Source organism: Lipophrys pholis, assembly GCF_963383615.2.
Source record: "Lipophrys pholis genome assembly, chromosome: 19".
In the NCBI taxonomy this organism is placed as follows: Eukaryota; Metazoa; Chordata; class Actinopteri; order Blenniiformes; family Blenniidae; genus Lipophrys; species Lipophrys pholis.
In genome coordinates, this window is record NC_137647.1 from 3947549 (window position 1) to 3965751 (window position 18203).

Consider the following 18203-nt stretch of genomic DNA (forward strand, 5'->3'; position numbering starts at 1 on the left):
GATTATTGTTTTTCATTTTGCCCAACAGTGTGTAGTTAGTCAGACAAAAATGAATGAAGTGTGTGCCACTTGGTACAGAAGTTTGATTTTGATAATTCTGTGTGTAGTTTTGGTTGCAGTGCTTCATTTTGTAGGATATATGAGGTATTTTACAGTTTGCGTGTGTGGTTTTGTGAATTGTTTTAAGTGTTTTGATGAAACCAGCCAAGTTTGCAAAATTGTGTTTTAGCAAATGGAAAAAACTGTATTACCTGCAGTGTACTGAAGCGACCAGCAGGAAGCGGATTGTTATTAAATGCAGCGTACAAGGGATGCCAGCAGGGGGCGGTACCTTTCTTAAACAGAAACCACGCAGTCGTCAATACGGTGCGAGCGGCCGAAGAAGGACGGAGGGAAAGAGAAAACATTGAAAGTTTGAGAAGAGAAATCCGTCATAAGATCCGAAATATTGTCATGGAAGTCCCGGGACCGGACAGCGACTGGAGGAGCCCACAGTTCCGACAGAAAGTCGTCGCTCAGATGTGAGAAAAACCCGTTTCATTGACTCTTTTTGGAGGTGTTTCTCTGGGGTTCAGGAGCTAAGCTAAGCTAACCGCTAGCCCAGATAAGCAGGAACGGCGCGTCAATGTGGGATTTAAAAATTCGTTAACTAAATGGGAAAACACACCGAGCAAAAGTCCAACATAGCGATACAAAACACGGCGTGGAAAGTGACGGCTAGCTCTTTATTCCTGCGCTAAAGCACGTGGAAATTGTTGTTTTGAGTCTTAGCACGATTAGCCGCTAAAGCTACAGACGCTCTTTCATCCGTTAGCTGCTGTTGAAATCATGAATCAATCTTCGTCATTCCTTGAGAGAAATCTGCACGATATTCAGGAGAAAATCACTGTAAAGAAGTTGTATTATTGACACCACCAGTTGGAGCTGGGAATTTCAGTAAAAATAATGATTTCTAACGCACAGTAAACATACTGTTTTCGCAAACGAAACTCAGATTCACATTCAATGTTGTCACTTCATATGAGTGAATTAGTGTCTCCTTTATTTGGATTTGTGGTAATCAGGGGTTACCTTTTCCCAGACTAGTTTTTAGCAATAGAACCCTAATACATGGGATAACAATTGTTACATGAAAACACATTTTTGGAGGTGAAAATGACTTAAAGGAGTGTAACAGTTACATAATGCGCATACACTTCTATTAAAATGATTTAACTAGCAGGGGAGGAGTTCTAATTTTTATAAATCATGGATTACATTGGTGGCGTAAACCATCAGTGTCTGACATTCAATCTAACATGATTACTCTGTATGGGACAGGCCATGTGAGAGGTTATATGTGTGTAAAATGATATATTTCAGAATATATCCATGCAGCTTGAATTAAGAGAGTACGTTTATTCCTAATACTTCACTTTCAATTAAAATGTTTGGATTTGTCTTGTCTATAGATCCCAAGAGTTGATAACATTTGTTGAGAAAAACATTCTGTGCAACTGTACAAACCCTTTTACTGCTTTAACAGCTGTGTGTGTTTCCCCTTGTAGAGAGGATGCCATGAGGAAGGCAGGAACTGCTAACACCACACAGAAGTCCAGCACAGACATGGAGAACCATGTTTATGTCAAAGCCAAAACCAGGGTGAGTCTTTCAGGATCTGTGCGCCTTCCAGCAGCCTATTTCTTTTCTTTGTTTCATTCAGTTCAGATTGTTTGAGTCTGATATGTTTGGATGAACTGTCCTGTCACGTTAAATTGATCTGCAGGTGGAACTAGTCGTAGAACTCAGGCTGTAAGTTGCAACTCTGCAGCATGTATTTCCCATTACCTGAATATTCAGTGTCTCTTTCAGCTGAGTTTAGACCCAGTTTTACAGGAGAAACTGTTAAACCTTTTAGTGATTTCGTGCCTTGTTTACATGATGATGATGGCACTGGAAACGGCTCCACTTGTGCAAGAAGATCAATAACAATGGAGGATTACACAGTGAATCTAACAAAGTGCAATTACCATTTACTTCACCATTGTCTCCCATCAGAGACTTTGCTTACTGAGATATATATGATGATGAAGAGCAGCTAAAAGGTGCAAATATGTTTATATCCTACAGTTACGCCATCTAGTGGCCCTACATGACAACTACAACTTCTTTAATGTCTTATGGTTGATATAAAATGTTTAACTTTTCTTGAACTAGAAAAATCAAACAGTTTCCATCAAATTGTTGTCAAGTGAACTGGATGACTGAGTCTGCAATGCTCCCTGAATACAACTGCACATGCTCGGGAGCCACCTTCTTCATACTTGTCGAGCAGAGTGTGAAAGTGATGATATTTTGAAAAAATACTTTTCCTAGTTTCTGATTTAGTGTCTTTGTGCTGATGTTTTGTCTTCAGGAGGAATATTTGTCACTGGTGGCTCGACTCATCATCCACTTCAGAGACATCCGTGAGTGTGAAACTCCAAACTCAGATTACAATGAATTTACACAAACGAAATGAGAGAAAATATCAAACCGCATGTGTGTACGTTAAACTGAGCATAGACGCATTTCTTTAAACCTTTTTTGTCGTGAAATACTCTTTGTATTTTTTTTGTATTACAGCGTAGTAAATCACCATTCAATTGAACTTTTTAGGAACCATTTTGCATTACGTGCCATTAAAAAATGCTATTATCCAGTTCTCTCATGACTCTGATCATTTATCGTATCATCAACCCAATGATGGATGAGAAGATTGATTTTGGTGCATTTTTACATTTTGTCTTTATGATGAAACTGCTCAGTAAAAATCCTTGGAACAGACGATCACTGACTGCACATCAAAATAATTTTATATGGAGAAAAAAACCCCGTTTTTAAGCAGGTATAAAACTTTGTATTACATGTGGTTGACATTTTTGTCAATGCCCAACATGGAGTTCAGATTTAGAAAAATAACCACTGTTTAGAACTTCATGAACTTGGCTGCAAATAAATATGAAATTCAGCTTACTTTCACTTTCAGACTCTTTTAAGGCTTAAAGTGTGGCTTGTGGCTCTCATTTGAACTGATCCAGTACCCGAGTCCTTCTTGGGTTTTGTGGCTCTGATTTGAAGCTGATGTTTTATTCAGAAGTTTTCCTCTCAGACACCTGAGCCTGCTGTAATCAGAGTTGTCGCTGTGTGTCTCCTCACAGATAAGAAGGCTCTTGGAGGTCCTGGTAAGGCGAATTCTGGTCATGGTCTTTTCTCTTCCGCCCTCTGCCCTCTGTTCTATCTCTACCTGCTGTGCATGTCGGAGCTGCGTAATATTGTCTGTTGTCTACCCTTCTGCTAGATCCCATGAATGCCCTGACTAACCTGACAGGGGGCCCGGGTGCCATTGGCATGGGGCCTCGCCCCACCGGCGCTCCAGTGGGGGGCATGGGGGCCATGGGGCCGATGCAGATTGGCCCGCATGCCATGGCAGGGGTGGCTGGAAACCCACAAGCCCGTGAGTGTTTTCTCGGTGTGGCGTGTTTGCAAATGTGCAGAGCGTCCGGTGGATGCTCGCTGCGTCTGATCAGGGCTGCTCTTCTTCTCTGCTTCAGCACGTCGCGTGTGGGTGTGTGTCTGTTCGTGTGGGTGCGCGTCTGATCGGTACTCACCTGCCTCTTGCTCCCGCTTCAGTTGGAGGCCCAGGCCAGATGCCCATGCAGCAGATGGTGCAACAGCAGCAGTCCATGCAGTCTATGCAGTTCCAACAGTTCCAGCAGGCACAGCAGCAGCAACAGCAACAGCAGCAGCAGCAGCAACAGCAGCAGCAACAGCAACAGCAGCAGAGTGCCATGCAGCAGCAGCAGAACGCCGCCGCCATCCAGCAGCAGTTCCAGGTGCAGCAGCAGCTCCGGGCACAGCAGCAGCAGCTGCAACAGCAGCAGCTGCAGCAACAGCACCAGAACCAGCAGCAACAGCACCAGAACCAGCAGCAGCAGGCACAGAACCAGCAGCAGCAGAATCAGGTGCTCACCTCAAAACAACTGTGTACCAAATAAAACTATCAACCTGCTGACACCTGAGCGCACCTGATTGTACCGCTACACGCCAACAGACACCTCAACAGACGTACAAACACTTGAACTCAACCTATGAGCTCACAGCTCCATCCTGACGTACTGATTTGATCTGCGACTTGAGGAGCACGCTGGATCGGCTCTGAGCTCACATGTTTCTGTACACTGACAGCGGTGGCTCGTTCATGTCTCCACAGATGCACCAAACAAGGATGCAGCAGCAGCAGATGGTGCAGCTGCAGCTCCAGCAGCAGGCTCAGGCTCAAGCGCAAGCACAGGCGCAAGCACAGGCACAGGCACAGGCACAGGCTCAGGCTCAGGCTCAGGTGCAGGCTCAGTCCATCCAGCACATGGTGCAGCAGCAGCAGCAGCAGCAGCAGCAGCAGCAGGTCCAGGCTCAGCCTGGTCAGATGCCTCCACACTCTCAGCAGCAGCAGCAGCAGCCCGGCATGGCTCCTCAGTCTCTGGCTGGACAGATGAGCAACACTCAGCACGTCCCCATCAACTCTCTGAGCCAACAGCAGCAGCAGCAGCTGAAGATTCAGGCCTTCCAGGTGAGGCTGCTTCCCACTTGTAGGCGATGTTTTCCTTTGAGCTTCAAGTCTGAGTCCATGGTGTGCTGTCCTCTTCAGGTAGGGTGGAGACCTACATCAGGGGTCGTCTCAAGATCCAAATTTGCTCCCTTTACTCGCTTAACTTAGTACATGGGTTTATAACAATCATCCAGTGGAGGGCAGTGCATCGTGTTGGTTTAACATTTCTAATCCAAACTGGGTTCAAAACTGCTAAAATAAGTATTTCTCTCTCTTGTAGTATATAAATATTGGTTTGGGGAAATACTTTGTAATGTTTTAGCTTTGGTATTGAGGAAGTTTCTAAACTGTTAACACATTTGAAGCTTCTTTGTTGAGTAACGTTGATTGTGGTGTAGTCTTCTTTGTTGCTTTCTCCTGTGGCATATGAGCTATACTGCTCAACACTGCCCCTGCAGTTGGTATTACTTTTTGCGACACAGCCATAAGCTCCCTGCATACATATCAAATTACACATGTAATCAAAACAGACAGAAGCCACATCTGTATCCGTCCCATTTGTGACATTTTCATTTGCTACTGATAAAAAAATGGAGGAAACATGGGTGTACATGATAATAAAGTGTGTTTTGTGTCTGTGTGTGAAAGCAGGCCCGTGCAGCCTTGCAACAGCAGCAGGCCCAGCAGCAGCAGGCGGCGGCTCAGGCACAGCTCAATGCAGCCTCCGTACCCGGACAGGTGAGTGAGCACCACCCACACCCTCACAGGGCCCAGAGCCTCTGCTGTGTAAAATCTAACCTTCTGAAACGATAAAAACAGAGCGGTTTCCATTTGATTGTTGTCAACCACACATCTGCCACCAGCTGTGTTTGCAGATTCTTCATAGTGCTTCAAAATATTAAATGCAGAATTTTAAAAAATCACTGCGATGTTGGAGATGGAAGCATGCAGATGGTGGAAGAGTCGCAGTTATAAATGTGTCCGTCACAGAATAAAGACGTACAAATCTTTAAGAATCTGATCCCAATCATAAAGAAGAAAAAATTGTTTTTTTGTTTTTTTTTAACCATCTGCTAAGGGATGGGATCCATCCACAGTGGTTAACCCAGAGTACAACTGTCCAAATCATGAAAGACTCCCCTAGAAAGGGACCCGTCCCATCCATAACATGTCTCTGCACAACATGGAAGCCCATGTCAGGCATCATAGCAGTTATGATCAACGGGCACATGGCCCAGTACATGAGCAAGGCACAGAAAGGACTTGGTACTAATACCACAGGAGCCAAACTCCAGCAACTGGTTGACCAACCTGTGAACCGTCTGGATTAATTACATGAAAGTCGACAACTTGGTGCCACACATGGATACTGGGATGTTTGGAACATTAACTTCATAAAGAACTCCAGGGGACTGTGGAAGACGATGCTGGAAGTTGACTCAACGCGGATCGCTCAAGTTAACATCAAGTGGCTGTACTGTCACCACCGCTGCTCTACATGGACGTCGACCCCCTCAATCAGATCGTCACAAAGGCTTGATATGGATAAAGATTCTGCATTGGAGCAACATCCAGCTCATCGACCCACACCGCCAGGATTTCATTTGGGTTATAGCCTCTGGTCTGATTCACAGCTGAATACTTTCATTGATTGTGAATTTTGTATTTTCTAGAAGGAACCACAAAGTTACCTGCTCCTGACTGATGAAGACACTGGTGAGTTGGAGATGAGTGAGGAACCCCACGAAGCAAAACATGAAGCGGGACCAGAACGTCTAATCGTGCAACACTTCACATCCCAAAGCGTTGTCGATAGGCTCGTGTTTGAATTCATCATTGATGATGTTCAGTCCTTGTCCTTGGTGGAGCAACCTTCATTTAAGAAGCTCGTCGAGGGAATCGGCAGCGGCAAAACCGTCATGTGCAGAAAGACTCTCGTCCAGCGTGTCGACAGGGAATTCTCTGCAATGACACAAGCTTTGATTTCAACACTTGAGAAAGTGACGTACGTGTGCACCACAGCAGACTTGTGGACGGCTCATAGCAGAAGCTTCCTTGGTGTGACATGTCACTGGATTGAGGAGCAGACGATGGAGAGGAGGTCTGCGGCCCTGGCCTGTGTGCGGCTGAAGGGACGACACACGTTTGATCTTATTGCGGCAAAACTCTTTGAAATCCACGCCGAGTACAAAATCCAACACAAAGTAACGGCGACAGTCACCGACAGTGGAAGCAACTTTGGTAAAGTGTTCCAGGAGTTTCAAACAAGTGAGAAGGCAGCAGAAGAGGAAGTGCAAGACAGAATCCAGTTCGTGGACGTGGGCGCCATTCTCAAGAAGGGGAGAGATGAAGAGCTTCGTTTGATCCTCCCGCCTCATCACAGAAGCGCCGCGCACACGCTCGGCCTTATCGCCACCAACGAAGTGCACGAAGCAGCATCACAAGGTCCCTCCCGCAAAGTGTACCGAAGAGCAATGACCAAGTGTGCGTCCATTTGGAAGAAGACGCGCAGCTCGGCGGCGGCGGCAGAAGCCGCTCAAGACGTTGCAAACATGAAGGTTTCCATTCCGTGTGTCAAGATGGTGTTTTGAATATATAGCCGTTTCCAAAGTGATTGAGCTGAATGAAGAGCAGCTGCACGACTTCTGGGAGTGAAGAGGCTGAGCCCTCACCAGCTGACCTTCCTCAGGGAGTATGTGGCGGCGTTACAGCCGCTCGCTCAGTCCATCGATCTTTTGCTGCGCGAGAAGAAGCGCCACCTTGGGTTCCTCATTCCAACCATCTTGAGCCTGAAGTCTAAACTCACCGACAAGCTGCCAGACGCGACCCATACGTCCGGCATCATCACCGCGCTCACCGAGGCGATCGACAGGCACTTTGGCGCTGTACTGAGCAGCCACGATGCGAAGATGGCGACGGCTACCACGCCAAAGTTCGGCTCCTGCTGGCTCGCCGCTAAAGAGAAAGAGGAGATGCATCGAACAATGGTTGACGAGGCAAAATCTTTGGAATCCCGAGCGTCTCCTCAAGATGAACGTGACGGCACCGACAAGAACGATGACGAGTTCTTTGTGTTCTTGAAGAGCCGGTCCAATAAAAGCACCGCTGAAAAAGAGATGAGAAGATTCCTCGACGACACCGCGAAGCCCACGGAGTCCCTGCATGCTTTTCCTCTGGTGAGGCAGCTCTTCATGAAGTACAACACCACGCTGCAGTCCAGCGCTCCAGTTGAACGTCTGTTCAGGTACGGAGGAAACGTCTTTATCGCGTCTCGGAGTCGGATGTCTGACGACGACGTGGAGCGAGTCGCGCTGCTTCGTTACAACAGAAGGTTTTGTCCCGGGTTGGGTTTGGATTAAAAGTAAACCTGCAGTTTGTTCACATGGAAACACCAGTCCATAAAAAAAAAAAGAAAATAGCTGCTTTGAAGATTCTGATATTGTTGTGCGATGTTAAGACCTTGTTTTAAATCGCAGGTCATCAAATTTAGTGTGTGGCTTTAATATTATTCATTTTCTTATTTGTTTGGAGATTAAAATGACTCCTTTCTGTGAATTGGATAATGATGTGTTCTTCAAAGTAGCTGTAGTGCCTTCAGTTCACTTTACTTGTTTTGATTTCCTTTTGTACTTTTTTGATTTCAATACTGTCGCCTGATTTTAAGAATACTTTTGATTTCCAGTTTCTCTATTTTCTCGAAATAAATTTACTGATCAAGTGACAAATCTTCTTTACTCTCATTTTTATGTATGTTTTGTATTTAAGTAATCCAAAAGTAACTCAAATTAGTTGGTACTGTCATTTTGTAATAGTTTTTCAATTTTTTCAACAGGTCATTAATAATGGATTCCATTTTTACAAGTAACCCTCCCAAACTCTGGTATTCGGATGTTATCAAACAGGGCCAGATGATCAGACCTGTAGGCTCCCATATTGTAGAGAATTCATTTTAACAATATAAAGTCTTGAAAATTACTTTTGAAATAACAATTTTAATGGTCTAAGATTTTTACCTGTGGGCCGCAGGACAGAAGTCACAAACTGATCTGTTGTGAAGCCGTGCGTGCGTACACGTGCATGCATACGTGTGCTGGATAAAACAAAAATCAGGAATTGTTATACAGTCTCACACGTGTCAATAAGAGGCAAGAGAAATAGCACAGTTATTCAGAACAAATCTCACATTACGCCACGTCGTGGTGATATTGTGTAACTGGAGCTTGAGCCAAATCTTTTCTGTCAAATCAAACTTGACTATTTTAGCTTTTTTTTTTTTTTTTTGCAGTTTTTTCCCCCAAAATTTTATTTTTCATAAAGTTGTTCCAGCAGAGTTTTTTTTTTTTTTTTTTAACCCCATTTTTTGTGGTTTTAGCTGATTTTAGCATTTTAGTTATGCCTCTTTTAAAAGTCCTTTTGAAAATGACTTTTGTTGTGTCAATAAAATGAAAACAAAATCAAGTGTTTGAGTCTAACTTTGTGAAAGGTTCAGGGAGCCTCTCCAGAAAGGCCACAGATTGCAGACCCCTGGTGTAATGGGACGGATGTCTTCTCGCCTCTGTGTCTCTCTGCAGCTGGTTCGTCCTGGGATGCAGATTCCTGCACGGCTGCCTCGAGCGGTTCTCAACCCGTCCATCCCTCCGCCCAACGCTGCTGCAGCAGCCGCTGCCGCTGTGGGGGCCCAGGCCATGACGCAGCAGGTACTCGTCCAGACTCTGACCTCCTGCTACCTGATGGTGGAAACATGCTCCTGACCGCCCTTCTCCATACTCCACCCGCTCGCCTCCACAGGTGCAGCAGCACTCCATGATGCCCTCGCCGGTCCAGGTGCAGACGCCACAGTCCATGCCCCCTCCCCCACAGCCCTCGCCGCAGCCGCCCACCTCTCAGCCCAACTCAGCCAGGTAAGACACGGGGGGCGCTGGTCCTCCCTCCTCTGTGCCCCCCCCCCCCACCTCCTTCCTACGCCGGTCCGCTCACCGCTCTGCGCCTCCTCTCTGCAGTTCGGGTCCCACGCCGTCGCCAGGAGGCTTCCAGCCCAGCCCCTCCCCTCAGCCCTCCCCAAGCCCGGCCACCTCCAGAACCCCACAGAACTACGGAGTCCCCTCCCCCGGACCGCTCAACACCCCCGGTAGCTCCGCCCACCTCACCTGTCAGCTGGTGTCACGTAGTTGATCTCGGCTAATGGATAATAGAGCATCTTCCTCAGACTGACCCACACAGCTCATCTTGACACGACAGTAATCCAGCGGTGTGACTGTATGACTGTGTGCATGAGTCGACCCCAGTCTGACCTCTGTGGCCCCGCCCCCTCAGGTAACCCCAGCTCGGTGATGAGTCCAGCCGGAGCCTCGTCTCTGGAGGACCAGCAGTACATGGAGAAACTGAAGCAGCTCTCCAAATATATTGAGCCGCTGCGACGGATGATCAACAAGATCGACAAGAACGAAGGTGAGCTGCTGGTCTGAGCTCCTGTTTCACACCAACGTGGTCGTGTTGAGGCGGTTTGTTTACGACACATCAGGAAAGGAACGCTTTCCTACACATGACCACTGCAGTCGGTTGTTTTTCTGCACGACACAGTAAATCAACAGGCACAACAATGGAAGTTTCACTCTGAATTGAGCAAAGTCTTCATTCAAACGGACTCGTCAGCCTCGCCATCAGGACCGAAGCTAGGAAATGTTAAGAGTGAGGCTGCTGGTAAATGGTAATTAGTGTGATGTCCTCAAGTATAGAAACGATCTGCATTCAGGGGGTGAGAACGAGCCCAGATTGAGCTGGAAAGATTCCAGTAGATAAGATTGGAGTGAGAAGCAACAGTGAAAACAGGAAGTGATGCGATCACCAGCTGTTGCACAGCGATGAAATGTTTGTAAAAACTGCAGTGTGTGTTTTCAGACAGAAAGAAGGACCTGAGTAAGATGAAGAGTCTACTGAACATCTTGACAGATCCGAACACCAGGTAACACACACACACACACACACACACACACACCCTCAGTGACAGCCTTTCAGTTTAAAGTGACTGTTTCATTGTGTGTGTCCTGCAGGTGTCCTCTGAAGACGCTACAGAAATGTGAGATCGCTTTAGAGAAGTTGAAGAACGACATGGCCGTGGTAACAACCTGTTCTTTTGGGGTTTTTTTTATTATACCGAACTCTACGTTAGCCTTGTAGCATCAGCCGGCTCGCTCCCACTCATGTCCTCCGATAAGTCTGTCCTCAACATCCACCTTCTCGTCTCCGCCCCTCCAGCCCACGCCTCCTCCTCCTCCAGTCCCCACGAAGCAGCAGTACCTGTGCCAGCCGCTGCTCGACGCAGTAATGGCCAACATCCGCTCGCCAGTCTTCAACCACTCGCTGTACCGAACCTTCGCGCCCGCCATGAGCGCCATCCACGGGCCGCCCATCACGTAGGTTCCCCCTCCTCTGGGGCAGTCGGAGCGCCGTGTGACGTAGGCTCACTGTGTCGCCGTCCCCAGGGGTCCCAACGTGTCGGGCAGGAAGAGGAAGCACGAGGACGACGAGCGGCAGACCATCCCCAACATCCTGCAGGGCGAGGTCGCCCGTCTCGACGTCAAGTTCCTGGTGAACCTGGACCCGTCCTTCTGCTCAAACAACGGCACCGTGCACCTGGTCTGCAGGCTGGGTGAGAGCTCCGCCCACACCATGGCCCCGCCCACACCGTGGCCAGACGCTCACACGAGTCTCTGTCCTCTTCCAGATGATAAAAACCTGCCGAGTGTTCCGCCGCTGCAGCTCAGCGTTCCCGCCGACTATCCGCTCCAGAGTCCGTTCTGGGCCGACGACGGCGAACTGTACGGTGAGAGCAGCCGCACGCCACACATCGTCTGTCCCAACATAAAGTCTCCAAGTCACTATTTAGTTGGTTTATATATACACTTGTATCACATGGCCTTTAATTATTAGTGTCTTATCTACTTTTAATGGGTTTTTTTAATTGTACTTTACATAAAACAAGCAGCCATGTCCTCACATGGTTACTTCCTGTTTAGGTTTTAGTGTTGATTGGAACAGTGTAGTTGTTTATAAAGCCATTCTTATTGTTTTAGGTCATTTTTGTTGTTACAATTAAGTTGTACTTTTGTTTGTTTACGATGTTAAATGTAGAGTTTCAGTTGTAGGTATTGGTCTGAATATCAAACCAGTTTTGTTTTTGTTTTCCAGGAAATGTGTCCGAAAAAATGAGGTGGTCTTTATTCAAGAAAGAGACGCCTTATTTTTTAAACGTTCCTCTACCACACGAGAAAAACCACAATTTGGAGCCAGTTTTATTTTTGACGTACATCTAATTTGTTGTCAAAACCTTTCTGAAGGGAATTCCTCTTTCCACTCGTATTTCCGGCATTTATATTTTGCGGAAGATACCCGGGTTTGGTGACATGTTAACGTCACAGAAACTCCCGAAGACCCACGAAGCAAAAATCCCGACACAAGATCTCTATTTGCAAAAGGATTTACTTTGTTTCACAGCATTTAAGAGTTTTCTCGTGGCTTGAAAACTGTTTCTTTTGAGAAAGAATGGCTTTTTTTTCCCCCCGACAAAATCGGTCAAATGTTTTATCGTCGTTGGAGCTGACGCCATCTTTGATATCCCAGAAACCCTTGCGGCAGGTTTCCCAAGATGACGTCAGTTAGTGAAACGTAAACAGTTTCATCGATTTAGTCAACCAGTGGTGATGGTCTTGTTTTGGTGTGTTGGTTAATTCTCTGTGCAGAAGTGAGACCTTTTAATGGGAAGTAGATTGTTAAGATTTTTTTCTGGCAGAATAACTTTAAATGTAAATAAACATAAAATGACGCCGTTCGTTCTCGACCTTTCAGGAGCGAATTCCTTCCTGCAGTCGGTCCACAGAAACATGACGTCCAAGCTGCTGCAGCTCCCCGACAAACACTCTGTGACGGAGCTGCTGGACGCCTGGGCCCAGAGCGTCCGGCAGGCCTGTCTGTCCGCCACCTGAAGCCCCGCCCACCTCACCTCCAGACTCGGCATGTTTCCTCTCAGCACGCGGCGTCGGCCGCCATCGTCTGTCCCGCTGCTCCCTGAACGCACCAGCACCGCTCTGTAACGGTTCCTGTTTCCATGACAACAATAAAAGTGTTGACTCGCAGTTTCCAGAGTTCAGTCTGTCTCCTGTTTGTTTTCCCCCGGAGACGAAGTCTGAACCCTCGAACGCAGAATCCATTCACACAAAGAGCAAAACAATGAGTTGGTTTGTTTTTTGGTAGAAAAAGGTTTTATTTTGAGTTTGTCCTCAGAAGCTGAGCGAGAACGCTTTGTACGACACGTTGGTGAACACATCGACGTGGCTGCTGCTGCCGCCCACCGTCAGCACCTGAAACACACACACACCGTTCTTATCAAACACTAATCCCTCCGTTTCATGGTTTTACTCCCGGAATACTTGATAGTAACTGCTTTCAACAGCTTGACTCTAAAACGCAGTTAAAAATGTCAAACAACTTTGGTTTTACGCCTTCATTTAAGAACTTCTTTGTCAGTTTCAGGATGAAAACATTACTGATAAATGCATGCAAGAACTCATGTGGAAAATAAATACATTAAAAGACTTTCCTCCAAAGCATGGGTTTGAAACGTACGGCCGGAGATTACAAAGTGGAAGAATGAAGCCCCGTTTACACAGTTTTCAGGTGAAAACGGAAAAGTTTGTTGAGTTTTGGGTGAATGTTTCCCCCGACAACGCTGCTCGGAGCCACTGAAAACGCTCCGACTGGAAAACACCTTTCCTGATACACTGCTACTGTTCATGCGCCATAGCAGTTAGTTCATCTGCAGATGCTCAATAGATAATGTTTTCCTTTGTCGTGTCATGACTCTCAGTCCATATTCTCCTGGGACTGGGTACTTTCATGGTCGACAGTCACCGTAACAACAATCCAACTTCATTGTCCATAGGAGTGTGTAGGTGGTTTCATTACAAAAACAAGCTGCTCCCACTAGTGGCGTAACGTGCCATTACATCATTTTCCAAACTTCTGAAACAATCTCTGCGTTTTCACTTAAAACATCATGTAAACAGGGCCTTTTAAAGCTACTGTAATTCCTTGTGTTGTAAAAATGGCATAATGCTGAAATTAGTTTTCAGTTTTTTATTTTTTTTTAAGAAGCTGTATTCGTAGCTCTATGCACTGAGACAAAGGACAACATTTGTATTCAAAGGTTATTAAAACTGGTTTTACTGGTGGTGAAGCATTCTTTTTTACACTGGTACATGAAGTCGAGTACACTCTGTAGCATTCAGCGGATAATTTGTACCTGAAGTTAAAGAATCATCGCTCTACCTGGAAACAACCTGGTGAGGGGAGAAGAAAAAAAAATGCCAAAGTGGTTTTGAAGGCAGCATAGCTGCGTTCAGGTTCTCACCCGGTGCTCGTTGCTGTTGGTGTTGAGCTGCAGTGTGTTGAGGCTCTGAGGAGTGCAGGGGATCTGACTCTTGACTTCTCCGCCCAACAGGCAGTGGGACACAAACGCACCGTCGCCCACCGCCAGGATCTACGGAGCAGCAAGCAAACGCATCATATTCACGCACATTGATACAAGGCAGCCCAGTGAAGGCATCGCACAGTGGTCCTCACCATGTCCTGGTAGAAGGCGACCTGTCGCTGGCAGCCCCTCAGAGGGAAGACGGAGGTGGGGGACAGAGAGCGGAGGTGCCACAGGGACAGAGACGGACCCCCCCCGCACAGCTGCACAAGTAAAAGTACAAATCAGCATGTCTTCCGGCCCAGTGGGACTTCAGTGCACCGTGTGTATTTTCTCACCATCCAATCAGAATCTGTGGTCAGACAGCTGATCCATTTACCAAGCTGAGGCCGCGCACACGCCTGAAACACACACTTCCTGTTTCAGCCGACATGAACACACCCGGTCCTCCAGCAGACAGATAAACAAAGTGCAGGTTTTTCTCACCTCGTACTTGTAGACGTCGATGCAGTGAACACTCCGATTCGTCCTGCAGTCTGTGAACAGATCATCGCCTTCATCACCATCCTCATCCTCACCACCTTCATCCTCAGTAAAGCAGCCGTCACTCACCCCAGATCCTCACAGCGCCGTCCTCGCCCCCGGACAGGATCTCCCCCTCCCTCTCTCTGATACTCACACAGTGGATGTAATCTGTGTGACCCTGAAGGACCGACTACACACACACACACACACACAGTTACCATAGTAACACACACACAATACCACATTGCCAACACGGAACACACACCTTAAAGACTCCATGTTCCAGGTCCAGGATGTGGATGTTGTTGTCTCCCCCTCCAACCACCAGACTGTTGTCCTGACAAAACACACAACAGTGTCACTCTGTGTGTGCCCGTGTGTGTGTGTGTGTGTGTGTGTGTGTGTGTGTGTGTGTGTGTGTGTGTGTGTGTGTGTGTGTGTGTGTGTGTTGAAGACGTGTGTGTTTCTCACTCTGGTGTTGACGACCATGGAGTTGATCTCTGGGATCTCTAAACTGGACCTGCACACAGATTTAAAGGACGTCAGAGTGAGCAGACGGTTTACCTGTAGCGGGAATTTCTGACCCCGCTTCTCACTTGTAGTTGGGTCTTTTGGTCCACAGAGGTTTGACGTTCTGAGGAGAGAAGAGGTCAGAGGTCAGTGGGGGTCACAGGTCAGCTCATTCAGAGTTTGAGATCAAAGAGCTTAAACTGACCTTCTTGATGAGTTCGTTCCAGCTCCAGCAGCTGATCTCTCCGTTTCCTGCACTCAGCAGCTGGGAGTCGGTGGACAGCAGAGAGAACACCGGACCCTCATGAGCTGAAACGTGCAGGAAGGACGTAAACGCAGAGAACGAAAAACCTCAAAACACATGCAGAAGAGCTGCAGGCGGTCTGAGAACAAGCTCACCTGTGAAGGTCAGAACTGGTTTATGGTTTAGTGCGGAGGCGTCTGGACTCAGAGCTGCAGACAGACTGAAACACACACACACAGACACAATTAGTCTGAAGCTTCACAATTCAGCTGCTGGAGTCCTTTCCAGTGTGTTTGTTTCATCTCACCTGAACAGGGCGATCTCTCCATAATTATTTCCAGCAGCCAGGAATCGACCACAAGGGGAGAAACTCTGGGAGAAGACTGACATGTGGAGGAGCTACACGCACACACACACCATAACTGTATCAACCAACACTTGAAAACAACATGAGACTCTTTTTCGAAATGTTCAATCATTGTGTTGCCCAATTAGATTAACTTCTAATGGAGTCTGCCATGAGTCAATGTTACAACAAAAGAAATTGCTTAGTGACTATATACCCACTATACACTCAAACATACATGGAGCTTCCGCACAAGCCTAAATAAGCAGTAGGCAGTAGGCTCGCTTCAGCTTCAGTAAAAAGGTCCGTTTACGGTCAAATTAGCTGAATTATAGTCAGTAGAAAAAAATCGACACTGTATGAAAACAAAGCAGATCAGTATATGAATGAAAATGTGCAACATTGTCGAACAAAGAGCGAGCATTTTTCTCCAAAACAATCCTCCAGCAGTGTTTGTATGTGTGTCGTGGGATTATTTCACCTCGACTGGACCCATCCTGCTCCTTCAGTCTCCTTCACCTGCACTAAAACAAAGAAAACACGCACAAAAACACTGGAAAAACTCAAAAATCTGCAGCCATTAGTGGAATGCGACGGCGTGAGAAGCGGGAAGATGACGTCGCGAGAGACTGCTGCATCTTGGGATATGTAGTCTGAAGGAAGCGGCGGAAAATGCTTTATTATTTTGAGCCTTTTAGAAGCAAGATAGAAGCATCTTCAATGCATTCGAATCCCCAATAAAAACACGGAGGACTGAAACTTTGTATCTGTTTTTTTTTTCTTTATTTGGAACCACCGAACAACAAACAGAATAATTTCGTCGTTTAATACAGATATTACAAGTGATCCTTCCCTTTTTTGTAAAATAAAGTGAATACATTAAATGCAGAAGATGAACCGAAGAGACTGAAGCTTTTTGAAACGAAGTTTATGTAATTGAGAAGAAAGAACTCAGGCTGCTGAACATCTCACATTGCTCGAACACTTCATGAACCACCAGCAGGGGGCGTTGTTTCACCTCTACCTCCGCGTATGAGGCGAGCGTTTGGCCTCGACTACTGCTACTGCTACTGCTCCTGCTCCTGCAGGGCTCAGGACCAACTCACTGCTGCATCCTCTCCCACCTTATGTCCCTGTACGTCTTCTGAGCAAACTTCATGTCAACACACTGTAAATTCATCATTTCTTTCAAAGAGGAAGTTTATTTTATTTATTCTTTTTTTTAATCATCTCAGCTCCATTGAAATTATCTATCTGTGTATCTCTTATCCAGGGTTGTGGAGCTGATCCCAGCATACTACAGGCAAGGGCAGGATACATTTATGGACAAGTCTCCTGTCCATCACAGGACACACACACACACACACACACACACACACACACACACACACACACACACACACAACATGCAAACTCTACAGAGAAAGAAGAGGTCTTGACCCCACGACCTCTCACTATGACCCGAGAACACTAACCACTGCGCCGCTGTGACCGTTTGAATTAAAAGGTCTCAGTGTCACTCGTCTATGTGGATCACTCAACTTCGTCTCCATCATCATCCTCACTGTCATCTCCATCGCTATCATCGTAACGATCATCATCATTGTTGTTGTCGTCGTCATCATCATCTTCTCCATCACCTTCATCTAAATCCTCTCAATTGCTCTCAATTGCTATATTCATCATCGTCATTATCACCATCATCGTCATCATCATCATCATCATCATCATCATCATCATCATCATCATCATCATCTTCATCATCATCATCATCACCTTCGTTGTCAACACCATCATCATCATCTCCATTGCTATCATCATCATCATCATCATAGTTTTTGTTTATTCTCATCATCTCCATCACCTTCATCTTCATCATCTCTATTTCTATCATTGTCATCATCACCAACGTTATCATCATTGTCAATATCGTCAATTTCGCTGTCATCATCGCTGTCATCATCGCCTTCATCATCATCATCATCAACAACTCCCTCGTCTTCATCTTCATCTTCTCTATTGCTATCATCTTGTTTAACGCTTATTGGGCCGAGACTTTATACTGTAACGTTCTAAAATGTCCCAAAAAATTATGTAGTTCCTTTTATCTATTTTTTTTCTGTTTTGTATTCTATTTCAGGGCAGGTTTGTGGGATTGTTTCTTGCATCTTATCAGTTATTCTTTGTTATAAGTTGTTTTGAAAGTCTTTTGTGTCTATTCATTTCTTGCTATATTATGAATTCCTTGATTCCTTTTCTTTTTCTTTTTGTTGATTTTTTGATTTTATGGTACTTTATGTTTTTGTGGCCTGTGATTGTTTTGTGTTGTTCTGAATCATTTCCATGCTTTTATTGCTGTTTTTATTTTTGTTCAATTTGTGATTTGGTGGATCTTTAGTTGTTTTTATGTTTTATGTTTGTTTTAGATTTCTGTGCTGAGTTTCTTGTCTTTTGTACTTTTTAGTCTGTGAAGTATGATAATGTTGATTTTTTTAAATGTTGATGGTTAGTTTGTGTTTGTTGTAATTCTTTCAACGTCTTAATA

General features: G+C 45.9%; 2 protein-coding genes across 7 annotated transcripts; one reads left to right on the plus strand and one right to left on the minus strand.

The window, feature by feature from the left end:
- Positions 1 to 359: 359 nt before the first annotated feature.
- Positions 360 to 12787, plus strand: med15 (mediator complex subunit 15). 6 transcript variants are annotated; one of them, XM_080487327.1, is made up of 18 exons: positions 360 to 521; positions 1548 to 1641; positions 2396 to 2447; positions 3180 to 3203; positions 3320 to 3475; positions 3652 to 3983; positions 4232 to 4588; positions 5216 to 5305; positions 9139 to 9264; positions 9356 to 9468; positions 9568 to 9695; positions 9881 to 10015; positions 10466 to 10529; positions 10618 to 10684; positions 10823 to 10980; positions 11050 to 11216; positions 11292 to 11390; positions 12413 to 12787. In XM_080487327.1, the coding sequence occupies exons 1-18, from the start codon at positions 454 to 456 to the stop codon at positions 12547 to 12549; spliced, it is 2367 nt and encodes a 788-aa protein (XP_080343453.1). In that variant the 5' UTR covers positions 360 to 453; the 3' UTR covers positions 12550 to 12787. The 6 variants fall into 6 exon arrangements, with proteins under 6 accessions (XP_080343453.1, XP_080343454.1, XP_080343451.1 ...); XM_080487328.1 differs by having other exon boundaries at positions 5219 to 5305; XM_080487325.1 differs by having other exon boundaries at positions 367 to 521; positions 3180 to 3218.
- thoc6 (THO complex 6) lies at positions 12748 to 16281 on the minus strand. Its single transcript, XM_080487376.1, has 13 exons — positions 16140 to 16281; positions 15620 to 15711; positions 15468 to 15532; positions 15274 to 15377; positions 15155 to 15192; positions 15030 to 15078; positions 14824 to 14895; positions 14646 to 14748; positions 14520 to 14569; positions 14372 to 14434; positions 14186 to 14296; positions 13974 to 14102; positions 12748 to 12924 (listed from the first exon to the last, which is right to left on the minus strand). The coding sequence occupies exons 1-13, from the start codon at positions 16152 to 16154 to the stop codon at positions 12844 to 12846; spliced, it is 972 nt and encodes a 323-aa protein (XP_080343502.1). The 5' UTR covers positions 16155 to 16281; the 3' UTR covers positions 12748 to 12843.
- Positions 16282 to 18203: the final 1922 nt, after the last annotated feature.

What these genes read in the sequence shown, in the direction of transcription:
- thoc6 (XM_080487376.1), bottom strand. An exon ending in GGAGAGATCGCCCTGTTCAG is followed by an intron (nt 15,533 to 15,619) that starts GTGAGATGAAAC and finishes TGTGTGTTTCAG; the next exon opens with TCTGTCTGCAGCTCTGAGTC. An exon ending in TGGAACATGGAGTCTTTAAG is followed by an intron (nt 14,749 to 14,823) that starts GTGTGTGTTCCG and finishes GTGTGTGTGTAG; the next exon opens with TCGGTCCTTCAGGGTCACAC.
- med15 (XM_080487325.1), top strand. Translation starts at nt 454, where the DNA reads ATGGAAGTCCCGGGACCGGACAGCGACTGGAGGAGCCCACAGTTCCGA. An exon ending in TCTCAGCCCAACTCAGCCAG is followed by an intron (nt 9,469 to 9,567) that starts GTAAGACACGGG and finishes TCCTCTCTGCAG; the next exon opens with TTCGGGTCCCACGCCGTCGC. An exon ending in CAAGATCGACAAGAACGAAG is followed by an intron (nt 10,016 to 10,465) that starts GTGAGCTGCTGG and finishes GTGTGTTTTCAG; the next exon opens with ACAGAAAGAAGGACCTGAGT.